The sequence below is a fragment of the Hemitrygon akajei genome, chromosome 19 (assembly GCF_048418815.1).
Source record: "Hemitrygon akajei chromosome 19, sHemAka1.3, whole genome shotgun sequence".
NCBI classification, from domain to species: domain Eukaryota; kingdom Metazoa; phylum Chordata; class Chondrichthyes; order Myliobatiformes; family Dasyatidae; genus Hemitrygon; species Hemitrygon akajei.
This window is the reverse complement of record NC_133142.1, coordinates 31920082-31942188: the sequence shown is the minus strand read 5'-3', so window position 1 is coordinate 31942188 and position 22107 is coordinate 31920082. Positions and strand designations below refer to the sequence as shown.

General features: G+C 40.4%; 1 protein-coding gene across 1 annotated transcript in view; it reads left to right on the top strand.

The window, feature by feature from the left end:
- suclg2 (succinate-CoA ligase GDP-forming subunit beta) overlaps positions 1-20081 on the top strand; it is a 405461-nt gene extending 385380 nt beyond the window's left edge. The window contains exon 11 of the mRNA XM_073072346.1: positions 19198-20081. Within this exon, the coding sequence (XP_072928447.1) occupies positions 19198-19313 (116 nt within the window). The 3' untranslated portion in view covers positions 19314-20081. The remainder of the gene's footprint in view (positions 1-19197) is intronic.
- The last annotated feature ends 2026 nt before the right edge of the window (positions 20082-22107 follow it).

The following is a 22107-nucleotide window of genomic DNA, read 5'->3' as shown; positions in this document are numbered from 1 at the left end:
AGACCTGTAGGCTCCTTGATTGCTACATCTGCATTGAGGTGCAGCTCCTTCCAGACTACTTTGGGAACTGGAGCTAGATGATTTGGGAGAATGAGTAGTTCATATATAGGAGCTAGAGGGAGGCAGACATACCTTAGTTGTAGGAGACAGGTAGCTGGGTGACTATCAGGAGAGGGAAAGGGAATAGTCAGTCATTGCAGAGTGCCCCTGTGCCATTCCCCTTATCAACCTAGCCTCCACCTCTTCTCACTGAACTACTGCTTTGGATTTTTATCCTTTATTACAAAAGATACTGATTTGGTTACTGTTGCGAGGGACAATCTAACAAGGGAAGCAATCAGGTCTCTAGCAGAGAGTTTGGCTCTGAGACTCTGAAGGGAAGGTGGAGAAGAGGAGAGTGGTGGTGATGGAAGATTTAATAGGGGAATTGACAGTGAAAGAGACTCCTGGGTAGTATGTTGCCTCCCAGATACAAGTGTCAGGAATGTTCCTCCAAAAATATCCAAAGTGGTGTACTTGTTATTGAGGGGAACAGCCACAAAGGTATTCTGAACTGTCTACCTTTTCCCCTACCCTCTCCTGATGGTCACCATGCTACCTGCCTCCAGCAATTTAGGGGTCACTACCTCCCTGTAGCTCTTGTCCGTCAGGCCCTTCACTCTCCCAAATGATCTGAAGGTCATGCAGCTCCTGCTGCAGTTCCCTAACTGCTTGCAGTTAGCAAGGAGTTGCAGCCAGGTGGATTCTCACAGACATAGTCATTAGGGACACCGAAGGTCTCCCTGACTCCTTACATCCTGCAAGAGGAGCACACCACTGCCCTGACTGCCATTCCCACCGTTCTAAACATGCAATAAAAAGGAATGCAAATTAGCTTAGCAGATCTTAGCTTATTGCCTCTGCTTCTTCACACCAACATCTCTTGAGTCCAAGCTTAAGCTACCCATTCTACTCTTCCTTCTCCTCCTCCTCCTCCGCAAATAGCAACAATGGCAGTGATATACTAGCAAACCTGCCATGTTAAACTGGGTCTGTCCCAAAGATCTTAATTTAGCAATTAGATGTTTCCTTTGCACCTCATAGGACCTGCATTCAAACATTATATGCTGCACCATTTCTTGACAAGTGCAGTCCCTACAGATGCCAGTATCATGCATATTAATTCTGAACAGGGAATTATTTGTGTCCAATACATAAACATGTAAGTATAACTTCTCTCCTTTTATACCCATCTCCCAGTTGAGTTCCCACCATCCTGAATTTTATATAACTACTGTCCTTTCCTTGCTTTTCCTTATCCCAATTTTGTTTCCAGGTTGATTGGATAGACTTTTTAATTATTGCCTTCATCTCCCCCTTAGGCAAAGGCACCACTACATTTATATCCCGAATTTTAAGTGATTGCTTGGCAGGAATGTCTGCCACCTTGTTTCCTTCATCACCAACGTGGGCAGAGACCCATATGAAATATATACACAGGCCTGGGCCCTGCAGCCTCAGCAGATGTTGTCCAATCTCCAACAGGAATGACTGGCCTACAATTGGAAACACTGACAATTTAATAGATGTCAAAACCACAGGAGCACATAATCAGGGCATTCTTCTTCGACCCGTTTCAAGGCTAAAACGATAGCAACCATCTCAGACATGAATGCTGATATGTTGTCTGATGATCTTTTCTTAATGGTCACCTGAAACTTTGGAACTGAAATAGAAACGCCTATACAAACTGTCACTGGATCTTTTGAACCATTTGTGTGGATATGTAAGAATCCATAATATTTGGCTTGCATATATTGCTGAACACAGACACAGAGATACTGCAGATACTGGAAATATACAGCAATACACACAATGTGCTGGAGGAGCTCAGCAGGTCAGACAGCATCTATGGATGGGAATAAACAGTCAATGTTTCAGGCTGAGACACTTCATCAGGACTGGAAAGGAAAGGGGGAGAAGTCAGAATAGGGAGGTGGGAAGGGAGGAAGAAGTGCAAGGTGGCAGGTGATAGGTGAATCCGGGAGATAGGGAGAGGGTGAAGTAAAGAGCCAGGAAGTTAATTGGTGGAGGAAATAAAGGGCTGGAGAAGGTGGGATCTGACAGAAGAGGACAGAGGACCATGGAGGACAGGGAAGGGGGAGAAGCACCAAAGGGAGGTGACGGGCAACTAATGAGAAAAGGTGAGAGAGGAAAACAGGAATAGGGAATGGTGAAGGGAGGGGGCAATTACTGGAAGTTCAAGAAATTGCTTTTCATGCCATCAGGTTGGAGGCTACCCAGACAGAATATAACACTCCTCCAACCTGAGTGTGGCCTTATCATGGAAGTAGAGGAGGCCATGCACTGACATGTCAGTATGGGAATGGGAAATAGAAGTGAAATGGATGGCCACCTCTTGCACTGAGTTTGCTGCCTGGCAGCTGAAACAATCTTAGAATCTTATCCAATCTCTCCTTATAACTTAAGCCCTCTAGTCCAGGCAACATACTGGGAATCTCATGCACTCCCTATAGTTTTATCACATATACAGTGGCCACTAAAACTGCACAATGCAGCACTTAGGAATTGGGATATCATACAAAACTGTTACTTGATGTCCCAACTCCACAGTGCCTCAGCCTAGGAAAGCAAGCATACCACATACCTTCTTCTGCTTTCTGTCTAATTGAGTCACTGCTTTCATGGAGCTGTGTTACTTGTGCCCCTGGGTGTCATTGTTCAATAAAACTAGTCAAGGCCTGCCCATTCACTATATATGTCCTAGCCTAGTTTAACCTCATCAAATGCATAACCTTTGATTACCTTCTTCACTATCCCCTAAACCACTAATTTTGGTGGAAAACTTATGAATCATGCCAGATATATTCTCTTCGAAATTACTAATATGCACTCAGTGGCCAATTTGTTAGGTACACTTGGTCCTTAATGCAAATATCTAATCAGCCAATCATGTGACAGCAGCTCAATACATAAAAACATGCTGATGGTGAAATGGTTCAGTTGTTGTTCAGACCAAACATCAGAATGTGATCGAAGAGACTTTGACCGTGAAATAATTGTTGGTGCCAGACAGGGTGGTTTGAGTATCTCAGAAACTGCAGATCTCCTGGGATTTTCATGGGCAACAGTCTCTAGAGTTTACAGAGAGTGGTGTGAAAATCAAAAAGAAAATATCCAATGAGCAGCCATTCTGTAGGCAAAAAAAAGCGTTGTTACTGAGAGAGATGAGAGGACAATGGCCAGACTGGCTCAGGCTGATAGGACGGCAACAGTAATTCAAATAACCACACATTACAACAGTGGTGTTCAGAAGACCACGGACATACACACAGTGGCCACTTTAGGTATAGGATGTACATAATCAAGTGGCTACTGAGTGGATATAACAAATAATAAAGGACCCAGCACTGATCCCTGTGGCATACCATTGGTTAACAAGTCTCTAGTATTAAAAAAAACAATTTTCCACTACTTCCCTTGCCTCCTACCACTAACCCAATTTTGGATCCAATTTCTATCTCACCTGAATCGCAAGTGTAACTCACTCACTGTTAGGTTTATCTTTATGTGGCATATTGAAAGTCCTGCTATTGCTTCCTCTTTCCATGATCAGGGAGGCATTAGTGTAGGTTCAAGCTGTCACTAAAGGCATATTGTGATACAAAACCTGTGGTGCTACTTGACTATCCAACAGGAATAGACCCATGGAAGCTTCTTGGTTAAACAGTTCCACTCGCTCCCCTGTTTAAAACAGGGTTCCATTCCTCCGAACTGTCCATAACCTGACAGTTTGCAAATTAGGAATATATGGCCACAAAATGAGTTTAAACGTGGTGGAACATGTTTGGTACAAGCCATCAAATCTGTCACACCAGTCTCCCAATCTGGGGAAGATCTGCTCTCACTGAAGCAAAAAGCTTATTTATCAGAATGAGTTTATTCACTACTTCTATTTAATGTCAGAGAAATGTTTTGCAATATACATCCTGAAATTCTTATTCTTCACAGACATCCACAAAAACAGAAGCGTGCGCCAAAGAATAAGTGACAATTAAAAATGTTAGAACCCCAAAGCCCTCCCTCCCCCCACCCCCCACCCCCACCGGCAGGCACAGGCAGCAACAAAGCAGTAACCCTCCCCCACCCACTTCCACAAAATCGTACCAGCACCCTCCAGTCGCCGAGCATGCAATAGCAAAGATCATGATCTGCAGGAAAACAAAAACTAACTGTTCACCCATCAATTTGACTTGCCAGAGGCTCCCTCTCTATCCCGAATAAAGGGAAAAAGTGAGAGGGGAGACATAACAAAACAACTCACTGAATTACAGTGTTAAAAGTCTGTCACGCTGCTTTTTCTGAGTTCTGCACCCAATCGGCAATAATCTTTCCCCCACCAACACAAGAAAGAGAGCGCAATTCGCCAAGTACAGAGCCTTTGACAGCAGATCTGCTGTTCTTGATGTTCCATTTTCACCACAGCGCTTCAAACAGCAGCACGGGCTTAGAATCAGCCCGTACACAGGGCCACGAAACCTTACTCCAAAGGCACACTCATGCTCTAGGTCACGACCTTGGGATATCGAAAAGTAGCCAGTCTTGAGACAACGGGAGTGGGTCCCACCACTGCAACGAAACGAAGTCTGACTGTAACTCCAGATCAGGGTCTCCATCAGAACCCCATCCACCCTGAAAAGGAAAAAGAGATACATCAAAGGTAGAAATTAAGCTGCGTTTGCAGATGAACATGAAGGAGTCGCCATCGAGTGTCTGCATCTCCAACTCTGAAAGTGCATTTTGAGACAGTGTACCTTAATTTCTGCTATTAGAGTAAAACCTTTTCTTTCCCCATTTCTGTTGGTTCAGCACCTTTTATCCTAATTGCCTCATAAAGCTAGCACGAAGATATCAAAAAACTCAAGGAAAGCAAGTCTGGATCCTAAGTAGGTTCGTTAGCTGCTGCACAGAGAATATGGATTCCTAATCATAACCACTAAATGCATTCGCATATATATCTGCTTTTTCCACTGGAAATAAGTAATGTTATTCAGGATGGATTGACATTTTTGTAAATCTTGTGACAGCTTTAATTTTTATTAATTAAACTTTCAAATCTTGTGACATTTTACCACAATTGTGTTAAGTAGCAAAAAGAAAGAAAATTAGCAAAGAATTGAAATGCAAGCTGATTTTTTTTTTTGCCTGTGTTAAAAAGTGTAGGTCTTGATAGCACTCCACTCATTATTAAATCAGTAAACTGTGTGTTTGCACACCTGTCTTGTCATCTGGCAGATAGTCCAAGCAGATTTTACCATTCACTGTCAAAAACGCCACCTTTTGGCTGAAACATGGTATCAAATATTCCCTCATGGATGTAAAAGGTGCTGTGACAACTTTCAGCAGTGAGCAGCGGATCTTACAGTACTGTGGGCAAATGTGCCTCGAGTGGCTTTCAAACCCTTGAGGAAATCCTGAGATCAAGATCAGTACCAAGTATTGAGAAGTTTTTTTGTAAATGTTTTGCACCTTAAGAAATATTGTGCAGAATGTTGCCAATATTCAGTTGGCGTTTTATGAAGCACTTGTAATCGATTTATTGAACGAAGCTCACGGTTTCACACATCATAAAGAAGGTGGCTTCCTTAAAGAAATTAATCTCATCATTAATAAAGTTTAAGTAGAATAGTTTTATTTTAAACATGTTGTTCATAACTGGCAAAGCATATAAACAAAGAACCTGGCTGCACATGCATAATTTTACAAAGGCCTTTGACAAAGTGCCGCTTGGGAGGCCAGTCTAGATGTTTCAGTGACTTGGCATTCATGATAAAATAGTCAACTGGATTCAACATTGGTTTAGTGGGAGAAACCAGTGAGTGGTAGTTGCCTCTCTGACTGTAGACTTGTGACTAGTGGTAACTAGTGGTGTGCTGCAGGGATCAGTGCTGGGTCCATTGTTTGTCATCTATACTAATGATTTGCATAGTAATGTAGTAAACTGTAGCAACAAATTTTCAGATGACACCAAGGTTAGGTTACAGTAGACAGCAAGGAAAGTTTTCAATGTTTGCAGTAGGATCTGGACCAGCTAGTAAAATGGGCTGAAAAGTAGGAGATGGAATTTAATGCAGACAATGTGAGGTTTGCATTTTGGGATAACAAACTAGGATAGGACATACACATTGAAAAGTAGGGCATTGAGGTGTGCAGTAGAACAAAAAGATCTGGGAATACAGATTCTTAACTCCTTAAAGGAGACATCACAGGTAGATAGGGTCGTAAGGAGAGCTTTTGGTACATTGATCTTCATAAATCAGAGTACTGAGTATAGGAGATGGGATGTTGAAGTTGCATAAGACGTTGGTGAGGCCTGTTTTGGAGTATTGTGTGCCATTCTGCTCACTTACCTACAGGAAAGAAATCAATAAGTTTGGAAGAGTACACAGAAAACTTGCAAGGATGTTGCTGGGACTTGAGGACCTGAGTTATAGCGAAAAGCTGAATAGGTTAGGGCTTTATTTCCTAGAGCATAGGAGAACTGGGGGAGATTTGATAGTGGTATACAATATTATGGGAGGTGTAGATAGGGTAAATGCATGCAGGGTTTTTCCATTTAGGGTGGATGAGACGAACTAGAGGTTACAGCTTAAGGGTCAAAGATGAAATATTTAATGGGAAAATAAGGCGGAACTTCTTTACTCAGAGGGTGGTGCAAGTGTGGAACGAGCTGCATAGATGAGGGTTTGACTACAACATTTAAGAGGAGTTTAGATAAGTACATGTATGGGAGTGGGATGGAGGATTATGGTCCAGGAATGGGTCAATGCAACTAGGCAAAATAAACAACATGATGAGAGATCTGGATGTGAAAACTATTTCTTATCTTTTTCTACTTAAAAGCAGATTTTTATGTATATGAATAAATTAACCACCTTCAGAGGTGCTAAAGGAGATCTACTTAAGAACAGTTTTTATGCATGTTGACCTTTTGTCTGCTAATAAATTTGTATCTTTAAGGACAAAATACTGCACTGAATTGAAATTAGAAACCAATTCCACAACCTTTTTCTGCTGGGATTGTGACAAGTTATTAAAAGTAAGGGATGCTGTTCATTTTATGTCACTCCGAAAGTTATTTTCCCTAATCCTTCAACTTTCCTTGGACATACAATAATCTCCTTTTCCCAGCGTACAATTTCTTCACTGACCTATAAATGAAGATTTGAAGGCTCCGAAATTCTGGCTTTGTTGTGCCTTCTACTTCCAAACAATTAAGCTGAATTTATAAAAGTTGCATATAATTAAGCAGCTAGATTGTAAGATAAAGTTCTCAACATGATGTATCAGTATCAGAATATCCCCGGCATATGTCATGAGATATGTAGTTTTGAGGCAGTAGTACATTGCAATGCATTATAATAAAAACTATAAATTACAATAAGTCATGTATATTTTTAATAAATTAGGTAGTGTAAAAAGAGAGGGAAAAGATAGTGAAGTAGTGTACATGGGTTCATTGTCCATTCAGAAATTGTTCCTAAAACATTGAGTGTGTGTCTTCATGTCCTTGTAACTCTTCTCTGATGAGAAGAGGGCATGTCCTGGGTAACAGGGTCTTTAATGATGGGATCCCACCTTTTTGAGGCATCGCCTTTTGAAGGTGTCCTGGATGTTGGGGACGCTGGTGCCCATGATGGATCTGGCTGAGTTTACAACTCTCTGCAGCTTGTTCAAATCCTGTGCAGTGGGCCCTCCATACTGGATGGTGATACAACCAGTTAGAATATTCTCCATGGTATATCTGTAGCAATATGTTGATCCTATGATAGATCCTCAGAGACGTTGATACCCAGGAACTTGAAACTGATGATCCCCGGGGTTTCCGGTGACGTCATCGTCGAGAATGGCAGCTGAAGTCACTATCTCCTCCAGAAAAACACGTATTAAGCCCCATTAACCCGTCAAATATAATATTTTTCGAAAAATATTTGAACTGAAAAGAGGGGCAAGAATGGGGAAAAGGAATGGAAATAAAAAAATGCGACACTGCGGAGCCTGTGTCCGAGAGGAGTGCAGCGAGCGGCTCTCTGACCCAACCACGTGCTAGCGAGGCGGGCGCTGGGCCTCATTTGGACGAAGTGGCGAATATGTTCGAAATCCTGAAAGAAATAATGGAGGTCCAGAAAGATATAAAGCAGCAGCTCCGTGATATTAAGGCAGAGCTCGCCAGCGTTAATCAAAAAATAGCAGTGGCAGAGACTCGCATTGAGAAGGTGGAAGATCGTGTTCAAAACGTGGAACGGATACTGAGCAAAACAATAAAAATCATACATCACCAAGAAGGTAAACTGCTTGATCTGGAGGGAAGATCACGGCGGAAAAGTATCAGAATCAACAACGTTCCCGAAGGAGCGGAGGGCCCATCTATGACGGAGTTTGTCGGAAAGTTACTGCGGGACGTGCTGGATCTTCCCCCGGCTATGAAGCTGGAAATCGAGAGAATGCCCCAAAACCTACCCAGGATAGAAAGCCACGATCAATTATAATTAAATTCCTTCGGTACAGCACCAAGGCGGAAATTCTACGAAGGGCCTGGGGTAAGAAGAGAGTGTTTTTAGAGGATAAATTAATATATTTCGACCAAGATTACCCCCCCCCCCCGCAGTCCTCCAGAAACGCAAAGAATACTCCGAAGTAAAGCGAATACTAAAGCAAAATAAGATTAGATTTCAAACTCTGTACCCTGCTAAACTTCAAGTGTTTTATGACAATGGGACGCAGTTGTACCAGACATTGGAAGAGGTGACTACAGACATGAAGGCCAGAGGGTTGTCCATCAGCATGACCAAAACGAAAGAAAGCCTGGCTGAGGAATTGTCTCGTTTGGCTTGGGAAATAGTACAAGAATCGAGAAGGCAGGAGACGGGAGGAAGCCGAGAGAAACATATCAGGAAGAGACTGGGAGTTTCCCCAAAGACAGTCCTCACCCCTTTCAGAAGAGCCATAAGGTTTGGCTAAATTTAAAAATGCTGAGAAGCTAAACAGAAGCAAAAGTACACGGTGATATACCTATCTCGAGAAATACTTATTATAATGTAGATTTTATATTACTTAGTTGTTATTCTTTATTCGCTCACTTACTCCTTTTTCCCCACCAACATGAGAATATATATATATATATGTATATGTGTGCATATATGTGTATGTGTGTATATATATGTGTGTGTGTGTGTGTATGTATGTATATGTATATGTGTGTGTGTATGTATGTATATATAGGAGGAGCACACAGGGAAATCCTTTCTGTGTAATGGATTTGTTCACTGACTTTTATGAATACTGCAATGGGGGCCCTCAACTCACAAATAGGAGGGGTTATCCCCCACAGCTAGACATTTCCTCTAGCTCAACGCAGGGTCATCTGCTAGAGACCTCAGCCTTGGAATCACATGTTCGTTACCATTTTTGTTATTATTTGAGTTTCTTGGTTCTTATTTGTTCAGGGAGTAGATCGATTAAGTTTTATTCTAATTTCAATGATACATTGACAGATAAATACAGATGGCTAAGGACAAGCTAAAATTAATTTCTTTTAATGTAAATGGGCTACTAAATCCAATCAAACGTGAGAGAATTTTATCCAAAATGAAAAAAGAACAAGCCCATGTAGTATATTTACAGGAAACTCATTTAAGTGATAATGAGCATAAAAAACTAAAGAGAATGGGCTTCACTAATCTGTTTTTCTCCTCATATAAATCAGGACATAGGAGAGGAGTTGCTATTCTTATCTCAAATAAGCTAAATTTCATAAACCTATGAAACAAAATCTTTACATAAGCAAGTTAATGCACTTTTTGAGGATGTTGGTTTAATTGATATATGGAGGGACCTTTTCCCTGACAGAAGGGATTACACTCATTATTCTGCTCCACATTCTGTAAAGACAAAATAAACACCTGTGGAATTGGAACAATAGATGTAAGTGACCATGCACCTATATATTTATCTGTTGATTTTGACCTACAACCAAAGAATACTATTTGGAAACTAAATTCAAGTCTACTTAATGATCCATACTTTAAGGAACAAATTAAAAAAGAAATTGGTCTCTACTTAGAATTTAATGATAATGGAGAGGTTTCACCTCCCATTTTATGGGATACTCTGAAGGCGGTCTTAAGAGGGAAAATTTATAGCGATATCTTCATATAAGAAAAAAAAGAATAAAGCATTAGAGGAATTACAAAATAAACTGAAGGAACTAGAGAAGAAACACAAAATGAATATTTCTGAAACAGAGACATTATGAAAGTGGATCGAAATATATGAAAATACTGACGTGAAAACTGAAAAAAAAGATAGCAGAAAATACAATTCATAGAATTAGGGACCCAAGAATGAAAATGATAAAAAAAATAAGCTAAGTGAAATTCAAGAAGCTTTTGAAGTGTTTTACAAAACGCTATATTCCAATGTTCCAGGGGGAAGCATAACCCAAATTGACACCTTCTTGAATTCTCGAGAGTTACCCACTTTAAGCAAAGAACAAAATAGAAGGATGACTGCTGACATAACTGAAGTTGGATTAAAAGCTGCAATTAGTAGGCTTAAATTAAGCAAGTCACCAGGATCAGATGGGTATACAGCAGAGTGGTACAAAGAATTTAAAAATGAGTTAATTCCTGTTTTACTCCCCACACTGAACTGGGCTCTAAAAAAGGCACAAATGCCACCCCGTTGGAAGGAAGCGATAATCTCAGCTATACCGCAAGAAGGCAAGGATAAAATGGAATGCGGGTCATTTAGACCAATATCTGTTCTTAATGTAGATTATAGGTTATTTACCTCCATTGTGGCCAAACGATTAGAGGAGTTTCTACCCATACTGATACGTAATGATCAGACAGGTTTTATACAACAATGCCAGACTCAAGACAATATACGAAGGACTCTTCACATTATGGATCATATACAAAAAAAAAATCGAAGCAATAGTGGTAAGTGTGGATGCTGAAAAAGCATTTGATTCAGTTAATTGGAATTTTCTTTACAGAGTTTTACATAGATTTGGTTTCCAAGACACAATTATTAAAACTATACAGACACTATATGACAATCCTACTGCTAGGATTAAAATCAATGGATATTTATCAAATAATCTTACCCTAGAAAGGGGCACGAGACAGGGTTGTGCATGGTCACCACTACTCTTTGCGCTATATCTGGAACCATTAGCTCAATACAGCAGACAAAATGAAGATATCAGGGGAATTACTATTAAAGGGACAGAGCATAAATTGGCTTGTTATGCGGATGACATTTTGATCTATCTAGGGCAACCAACATACTCTTTACCTAATTTGATGCAATCCTTTGAACAATATGGTCAATTATAAGGATACAAAATCAACATAGATAAAACCCAATTACTTTCATATTACTATAGCCCACCAAGAGAAATTGAAATTCGATACCCCTGGGCATGGCACACAGAGCCTTTCAAATATTTGGGCATCATGATTTGGCAAAATTATCAGAATGTAATTATCAGGTAAAGGCTACACAGGCAGAAAGGGAAGGGGTGGCCACTAGACAGCGTAGCAGTAGGCAGGTAGTGCAGGAGTCCCCTGAGGTCATCTCCCTCCTAAACAGATATACTGTTTTGGATACTGTTGGGGGAGATGTCTCATCAGGGGAAGGCAGCAGCAGCCGAGTTCATTGCACCATGGGTGGCTCTGCGGCACAGGAGGGAAGGAAAAGGAGTGGGAGAGCTATAGTGATAGGGGATTCGATTGTAAGGGGAATAGATAGGCGTTTCTGCGGCCGCAAACAAGACTCCAGGATGGTATGTTGCCTCCCTGGTGCAAGGGTCAAGGATGTCTCTGAGCGGCTGCAGGACATTCTGGAATGGGAGGGTGAACAGCCAGTGGTCGTAGTGCACATAGGTACCAACAATATAGGTAAAAAACGGAATGAGGTCCTACAAGGTGAATTTAGGGAGTTAGGAGATAAGCTAAAAAGTAGGACCACAAATGTAATAATCTCTGGATTACTACCAGTGCCACGTGCTAGTCAGAGTAGAAATAGAAGGATATTTCAGATGAATACGTGGCTTGAAAAATGGTGCAGGGGGGAGGGATTCAAATTTCTGGGGCATTGGAACCAGTTCTGGGGGAGGTGGGACCAGTATAAACAGGAAGGTCTACACCTGGGCTGGACTGGAACCAATGTCCTAGGGGGAGCGTTGGCTACTACTGTTCAGGAGGCTTTAAACTAATGTGGCAGGGGGATGGGAACAAGTGCAGAGAGACAGAGGGGTGTAAAATGAGGGTAGAAGCAAAAAGTAGTAGGGTGAAAAGTAAAAGTGGCAGGCAGGCAAATCCAGGGCAAAAAGCAAAAAGAGCCACTTTTCAACATAATTGTATAAGGGCTAAGAGTGTTGTAAAAACAAGCCTGAAGGCTTTGTGTGTCAATGCGAGGAGCATTCGTAACAAGGTGGATGAATTGAATGTGCAGATAATTATTAATGAATACGATATAGTTGGGATCACAGAGACATGGCTCCAAGGTGACCAAGGATGGGAGCTCAACGTCCAGGGATATTCAATATTCAGGAGGGATAGCCAGTAAAGAAAAGGAGGTGGGGTAGCATTGCTGGTTAGAGAGGAGATTAACACAATAGAAAGGAAGGACATTAGCCTGGAGGATGTGGAATCGATATGGGTAGAGCTGCATAACACTAAGAGGCAGAAAACGCTGGTGGGAGTTGTGTACAGGCCACCTAACAGTAGTAGTGAGGTTGGGGATGGCATTAAACAGGAAATTAGAAATGCGTGCAATAAAGGAACAGTAGTTATAATGTGTGACTTCAATCTACATATCGATTGGGTGAACCAAATTGGTAAGGGTGCTGAGGAAGAGGATTTCTTGGAATGTATGCGGGATGGTTTTCTGAACCAACATGTCGAGGAACCAACTAGAGAGCAGGCCATTGTAGATTGGGTATTGAGCAATGAGGAAGGGTTAGTTAGCAATTTTGTCATGTGAGGCCCCTTGGGTAAGAGTGACCATAATATGGTGGAATTCTTCATTAAGATGGAGAGTGACATAGTTAATTCAGAAACAAAGGTTCTGAACTTAAAGAAGGGTAACTTTGAAGGTATGAGACGTGAATTAGCAAAGATAGACTGGCAAATGATACTTAAAGGGTTGACGGTGGATATGCAACGGCAAGCATTTAAAGATCGCATGGATGAACTACAATTGTTCATCCCAGTTTGACAAAAGAATAAACCAGGGAAGGTAGTGCACCCGTGGCTGACAAGGGAAATTAGGGATAGTATCAAGTCCAAAGAAGAAACATATAAATTAGCAAAAAAAAGCAGCACACCTGAGGACTGGGAGAAATTCAGAGACCAGCAGAGGAGGACAAAGGGCTTAATTAGGAAAGGGAAAAAAGATTATGAGAGAAAGCTGGCAGGGAACATAAAATATGACTGTAAAAGCTTTTATAGATACGTGAAAAAAAAAGAATGGTCAAGACAAATGTAGGTCCTTTACAGTCAAAAACAGGTGAATTGATCATAGGGAACAAAGACATGGCAGACCAATTGAATAACTACTTTGGTTCTGTCTTCACTAAGGAGGACAGTTACTAGTTACTAAGATGTAACTAGTAGAGAGGATAGGGGAGAGCCAGTGGATGTGGTATATTTAGATTTTTAAAAGGCTTTTGACAAGGTCCCACACAGGAGATTAGTGTGCAAACTTAAAGCACACGGTATTGGGGTTATGGTATTGATGTGGATAGAGAATTGGTTGGCAGACAGGAAGCAAAGAGTGGGAGTAAACGGGACCTTTTCGGAATGGCAGGCAGTGACTAGTGGGGTACCGCAAGGCTCAGTGCTGGGACCCCAGTTGTTTACAATATAAATGATTTAGACGAGGGAATTAAATTCCGCATCTCTAAGTTTGAGGATGACACGAAGCTGGGCGGCGGTGTTAGCTGTGAGGAGGATGCTAAGAGAATGCAGGGTGACTTGGATAGGTTAGATGAGTGGGCAAATTCATGGCAGATGCAATTTAATGTGGATAAATGTGAGGTTATCCACTTTGGTTGCAAGAACAGGAAAACAGATTATTATCTGAACGGTGGCCGATTAGGAAAAGGGGAGATGCAACGAGACCTGGATGTCATTGTACACCAGTCATTGAAGGTGGGCATGCAGGTACAGCAGGCGGTGAAAAAGGCAAATGGTATGTTGGCATTCATAGCAAAAGGATTTGAGTACAGGAGCAGGGAGGTTCTACTGCAGTTGTACAAGGCCTTGGTGAGACCGCACCTAGAATATTGAGTGCAGTTTTGGTCCCCTAATCTGAGGAAAGACATTCTTGCCATAGAGGGAGTACAAAGAAGGTTCACCAGATTGATTCCTGGGATGGCAGGACTTTTGTATGAAGAAAGACTGGATCGACTAGGCTTTTACTCACTGGAATTTAGAAGATTGAGGGGGGGATCTTATTGAAACGTATAAAATTCTAAAGGGATTGGACAGGCTAGATGCAGGAAGATTGTTTCCGATGTTGGGGAAGTCCAGAACGAGGGGTCACAGTTTAAGGATAAAAGGGAAGCCTTTTAGGACCGAGATGAGGAAAAACTTCTTCACACAGAGTGGTGAATCTGTGGAATTCTCTGCCACAGGAAACAGTTGGGGCCAGTTCATTGGCTATATTTAAGAGGAAGTTAGATATGGCGCTTGTGGCTAAAGGGATCAGGGGGTATGGAGAGAAAGCAGGTACAGGGTTCTGAGTTGGATGATCAGCGATGATCATACTGAATGGCAGTGCAGGCTCGAAGGGCCAAATGGCCTACTCCTGCACCTATTTTCTATGTTTCTATGTTTCTATCAGCCTCTATATAAAGAAAATTAAGGAACATATGGCAAGATGGAGCCTGATTCCTTTTTTCAGTCTCAGTTCAAGGATTGAGTCTATTAAAATGAATATACTGCCCAGACTGTTATATCTCTTTCAGACCCTACCAATAGAGATTAATCAAAATCAATTCAATGAATGGAACAAGATGCTATCAAGGTATATTTGGCAGGGTAAAAGGCCTAGAGTTCATCTCAAAACTTTGCAATTAGCAAAGGAAAAGGGGGGATGGGGCTTGCCTTCTCTTAGAGATGATTATTTTGCAGTACAGTTGAGAGTTGTGATGTTGGTACAACCCATTATATGACGCTTAATGGAAAAACATTGAGGAGCGGGTACTTCCCATCCCCATACAAGCAATTTTGGCTGATAACAACCTGCAAAGGTACATAAATACTATTGCTAACCCATGGGTGAAATTGACTCTTAAAATATGGAAAGCCACTATAAAAGAATATAATCTAGAGGGAGATATTGCAATTCTTAAATGGTGTGCATATGACTCTGATTTTACGCCAAATAAGTTGGATGCTAGATTTAAGGACTGGACAGCTAAAGGAATAACAGTTCTTTGCAACATAATGAAAGAAGGAACACTGTTCAGTTTTGAAATGCTTAAAGAGAAACACTTAATAGAAAAACAAGATTTTTATCGGTATTTACAGATGCGACAATATGTTAATAAGATGCTTAAAAATGTAACCAAGGCAAATACATGCTTGATAGAGCTCTTTAGAAAAGCATATAATTCGGATAATGGTAGTAGAATCATTTCAAGCATGTATAAGGGGTTGTCAAATCTTAAAACACATTCGACTTCATACATTAAAACAAAATGGGAGAAGGAAGGAGGGATAATTATACCTGAGGAAGAATGGACAACAATATGGAGATATCAATGGAAATGTACCAATTCAGAGAAATGGAGGGAGTTTGGATGGAAAAACTTGATAAGATATTTTATTACACCCTCTCAGAAATCCCATTATGATAGTAACCTCCCTGTTTGCTGGAGAAATTGTGGAAATCAAAATGCAAATCATTATCATATTTTTTGGAACTGCCCTGTTATCAAAAACTATTGGAGGGGGATACACAATGTCCTACAAGACATCTTTAAATGTGAAATACCCTTGGAGAGTAAGACCATATATTTTGGATATTTATCTCAAGAATGGTTGAAAAGAGATAAATATTTAATGAATATACTGTTGGTGGCTGGTAAAAAGACTCTTACTAGGAAATGGTTATCACAGGAGAACCCAACTTTAAATACATGGATGGAAATTACAATGGACATTTACAAAATGGAGAAGGTAACAGCATCTGTTAATCATAAGCTAGAACAATTTGATTCATACTGGGAAAAATGGTTTAACTACATAATGCCTCATAGACCTGATTTTATTCTCACAAATCAATGAATCTGTTGTAAAAAAAAAGATCACTCCCTACTTGTACATAGTTCTTTCCTTTTGCTTGTTTTTTTTCTTTTCACTCTTTTCTGTTAAGTGTATACCTCAGATAAATGCTTTGTGGAGATTTGTGATATATATGATATATATGTACAATGTCTGAAATACATCTTATGGAAATGTTTGTTTGATGAACTTCAATTTAAAAAAAATTACCAGAAAAAGAAACTGATGATCCCTTTCCACTTCTGATCCGTCAATGAGGACTGGTGTGTGTTCCCTCGACTTACCCTTCCTGAAGCCCACAATCAGTTCCACGGTCTTACTGATGTTGATTGCAAGGTTGTTGCTGTGACACCACTCAACCAGCTGACCTTTCTTGCTCCTGTATGCCTCCTCGTCGATATCTAAAATTCTGCCAACAATAATTGTGCAATCAGAAAATTTATAGATGCCGTTTGAGCTGTGCCTAGCCATACAGTTGTGGGTATAGAGAGTAGAGCAGTGTGCTAAGCGCACGTCCTTAAGGTGTGCGAGTGTTAAACGTCAGAGGTCTTTAGCCTCTGCCTATACGCTGGGATTGAAGTAGAGCCAGGTGATTGGACTTCCCAAACTAGGGGCGTGGGATGGCACAGTAAGTGTTTTTGATGGTGGTATAACAGTAGTCAAGTGTGCTGGCTCCTCAGGTTCCACAGGTGATACTTTAGTGATACTCATTCAGAGACTTCTTCAAGCTGGCCTGGTTGAAATCCCCCACAATGATAGGGAAGGTATTAGGGTGTGGTGTTTTGTGCCTGCTGACTATAGCTCCCCCAGTGCCAGCCTGATACTGGCCTGTGGTGGAATGTACACCGCTACCAGGTTAATGGCAGAAAACTCCCTCAGCAGGTTAAAAAAAAAAGGACATTTGACCGCTACATGTTCCAGGTCGGGTGACAGGACTGAGGCAGAACTGCCACGTTTGGACACCATGATGAGTTAATTATAAAGCATGCTCCACCTCCTCTGCCTTTAAAATACTGGACTGCCCTGTCTTTGCAGTGACTGGTGAAGCCATCGAGCTGCAGTGCTGTGTCCAAAATGGCCAGTTTTCCCTGAAATGACATGAAAAGTATTTCAATAAATCTGCTCCATTATCCGAAGGATCCCAGGTTTACAGCTAGAAAGCTTCAACTTCTCCATTAATTAATTGCACCTTTCAAGTGTATCTAGTCCTCCTGAAATGAATGCTAACATTGTATTTGCCTTCCTTACCAATGACTTAATCTGCAAGTTAACTTTCTAAGTTTTGTCCTTGTTTAAAAATAACAATTGTCCTTTATTCCTTCTACCAAAGCGCATGACTATACACTTCCCTACACTGTATTCTATCTGCCACTTCTTTGACTAATATCCTAATCTAAGTCCTTCTGCAGACTCCCTGCTTCCTCAACACCACCTGCCCCTCTCCCTATCCTCCCATTATCCACAAACTTCGCTACAAAGCCATCAAATTCGTCATCCAAATCATTGACGTACAACATGAAAAGAAGCGGTTTTAACACCCAATACCTGTGGAACACTACTAGTTGCCAACAGCCAGTTTTATTTTATTTCCACTCTTTGCACAGTCAGCCATGCTAGTAGCGTTCTTGTAATATCATGGGCTCTTATCTTGTTTAGCAACCTCATTTGTGGCACCTTGTCAAAGGCCTTCAGCAAGTAAATAATATTCACTGACTCTCATTTGTCTATCCTGCCTGTTATTTCCTCAAAGAATTCCAACAGATTTGTCAGACAAGATTTCCCCTTAAGGAAACCTTGCTGACTTTGGTCGATTTTATCATATGGCTCCAAGTACTCTGAAATGTCATCCTTAATAATAGACCTCAACATCTTCCCTGTGGTTATCATCAGACATTTTTGCAGACTTAAAGTATATTATGTGATGTTATGCAAGCCCCATTTCCTAGCCACTAGACCTAAACCCAATCTGGAATGGAATCAAGAAGGCTGTGCCAATGCTCTTCTCAGTCCTTGCTCCAATATTATACTTCACTGCCTGTTTCTTGCTGGAGTGAAGCTAAGCTACAGAAAACAGTTCAAAATTACCTGCTTACCAGAGCCAAGGTCACTCAAACCAAAACTTAAACCACCAGGTACATACTGTAGATGAAATTTGAAGTTGTTTATCTCGTTCATGGTTCAATAACATAACTGCAATACCATTGGCTTCCTTTGTTAAATATGGGGATACGACAGCACTTCTGCCTTAAATTCCATGATGTACCAAATCATGAAAAAATGGTTATAATAGTAAACAGCCAAAAGTAATTTTAAGGTGACTGCAAATACAGAAATGTTCAGAAATCAAATGACTTTAGTGAAAGAAATCTGTGCAGAACATTACACATGGAAATGGAAATGCATATTTCATACAGCCACTGCATTTCTTTAGGTATACAACAGAGATGCAGCTAAATTAAATTCCTTGACATAATTATATTAGCAGGAAATCATTCCTTCTTTAGGATAAAAGGTTTTGTGTCAAAAACATGATGCAGCAAGAATTCTGTATGGTGATCTAGAAAATAAATATAAAATAGACAAAAATAATTGCTTCTGATCTGGGTCACATATATTTTGAATTTCATGGTGATGTGAATCAGCAGTATTCTCATTTTGTGAAGCACAATAGAAAAAAAACATTTCAGCAGTTTTCTTTAATGATCCCAGAAATTTGTAAAGTCAATATACTTTGTTAACCTTAAAACTGTTCATATCTGGATATCTGTTTCAAAGGCAGACCATGTTGTCATTTTCACTTGCCACCCATCACTGCCTATTCCCCTTCTGTTTCTAGGAACCAATGTTAATGAAGCCAAGCGCATCCTGAGTGAGAGTGGATTGCCAATTACTTCTGCCGGTAACCTGGAAGATGCAGCCAAGATGGCAGTCGCCAGTGTGACTTCAAAATAGCTTAATGAAGGAAGTTTACAAGTGATTAATTTTCTTTACATTGAACTGCTCAGCTACTTTGAGTAATTTTGGAACAATAATTTTACAATTTTTCACCCAATGATGTGTTAGATCTAAAGAAATATTAATACATTTATACAATGTCTGCTGCTATTACAGAAAAGTTGTAAGTTCAGCAGCTTTTAAAAAAACATTGAATTATGTACTTTAAATAATTCCTACATATCAATAATTATCCTTTATGAAAATATGATTTTTCTATTTCTGTGAACTCTGAATACTATAACGTTATAAAATATTTTCTGAATACCTTTGTGATCTTCAGTTATTGCAATAAGACCTCAACTTTTGCCTTAATCGTAAGATTGATTAAAATGGTAATGATTTAACAGCAGTGAAACTGGTGCTGTTTCATAAGCCTTAACCTTCCTTTAGTGCCAAGAATATAAATCTATTCCCAGCTGGTACATACACAACTTGGCACAGTTAAGTCAGTTGTACTGTTGGCAATGTGCCAGTGGGCAAATAATCGTACTAAACTATTTTTTGTTCTCTTTGTCTTTCTTTTTATGAAACTTATTTTTACTATGCTAGAAATTTACTGCCTAAACCATGTTGTAATTTCAAACTTCTGTGTCTCTTTGCAAGTCTTCAGTGCTTGAAACAACTATGAAAATATCTCAGTACGGGCAAGCAAAAGCTAATTAATTTCTCAGATATGTAACAGAAAGTGTCTTCCAAAAGGCAAATAAAATGTTTTCAACTATGGAGGCAAGTATTCAGAATAAGTGACAATTGTATTTATAGATTTTTGTTCAAGATTTTCTAATGCTCTGTATTTCAAACTCTGCTGGGTGAACTTAAATCGCATTATTAGATGGGATAGTAGCATTCCCATAATGTTGTTAGGTAGGGAGCATCAGGTTTTGGTCTAGAGATGATAAAAGAATAAGATATATTTGCAAGAAAAGAAACTGTGCTTTCTGCCTTTGTCCTTTATGCTACTAAAAGTCACAAATATAGGAAGTGATTTTGAAGAAGGTTTGGTGAGTTTGTATAGTGTACTTTGTATACATGGCAGCTAGACTATCTTGGAGACACAAAGGACTACAGATGCTAGACTCTGGAGCAACAAAATCTGCAGGAGGAACTCAGCAGATTGAGCAACATCTGTGAAAGGAAAGAAATTGTCAACTCTGCACCAGACCGGGAATGGAGAGGTGAGATAGCCAGCGTGGAGAAGAGGTGTGGTGAAAAAGGATTGCTATCAGAGATGGCAGTTGGTGGACTGAAGAGGGGTGTAGGATGGCTGGCAGGCGGTGCCAGGTAGAGGAGATGAGCAGGGCTGGAGCTGGAAGACTCTGGCAGATGGGTGATAGATGGGGACTGTTAGAGGAAAAAGAACAAAAAAAAACAACAGATGAAGCAAGATTAAGAGAGGGAAATGTGAAGCTGGGAGATGGTTGCTGGAGGAAGCTAAGTAGGAACCCAAAGTGATACTAGGTCTGGATTCAAATAAATAAAGGTGAGAATGGTAACCATTAAGGAAAGAGGGGTGAACAGTAGTTGGAATGTGATTGTGGGGGGTGGGGGAATCCCATCTATGAGTTGTGGATAGAGTCAGGAGGGGGAAGAACATCCAGATGGGTGAATTGGGGGGTGGGGGGGAAGGGGGTCAAAAATGGGAAGGAAAGGAGGATCAGGACGGAGGTGGGGAAAAAAGACTGCAAGAACAAAAGAAATTTTGGGGTGTATACCCCCATCCACACCCATCACTCACTTACCACTAGCAATTTCCTCTGCTCACACGGTAGATATTATACTCACCTTCCTTCACCATCCAGGTACTTAAACAGTTCTTCTAAGTGAGGTAAAAGTCCACATGCATCCCTCCATCCTTGTTGGCTGTGTGTGGCGCTTCAGATATGGCCTCTACATTAGTAAGACCAGGCGCAGACTCGCCAACTTTCACAGACATCTATGTTAAGTTAGTAATGGCCATCCCAAGCTGCTAGTTACAGATAGTTACAACTCCACATCCCATTCCCACACTGACCATTCTAGGTGAGTTTTGGACTTCTTAAGACTTGCTGTTGGTCTGGGATGTGTTGAAAAGTTTCCAAAAACAGAACCAAACCAAAACTAGATGACCAAGCATTAAGCTGAGAAATCCACCTTGCCAATCAGACGCCAGCTAGACCTGGCTTGGTTACAGAAATCTCATGCATTTGAATGAAGGTTGTTGGTGGCCTTAAAAGGTGATTTAAAGTGAAAAGAAAAATGAGAAATAATTAACTATTTATGTCTCACTTATTTCATTTCATCAGAAGGTGAGCAGGAGATAAATTCTTGAAACAGGGGAGTCAATGGTTAGGAGGAATAGACAGGCAAGTGGAGCCGAGACAAAGATCAAGTTAATCAACACGTTGTTGAATGGCAGAACAGGCACAAGTGGTTACATGATCCATTCCTGAAACTGTTTATTATGTTCACATTTATCTACAAAAAACTACCGGTAATTTGGCATTTTTAAAGACACGTACAGATGCTTACATTATTTTCTACTTATGCTTAAGAACCTGGTCTAAAACAAGTTAGGATTATTTTGAATAAACTTTGCTTTCAAATTATCTCCAATGAATGCTAATTTCTAATTAGTTCAAACAAACATTGATTTTAATTTAGAACACTAAATAAAGGTTTTGATTGCTTTCAAAGACTGAAATCGTCTTGACTGTAAGTGCTGCAGCAATTTGTACAGGCTATGGATATAATCAGATGCATGTTCAATTTT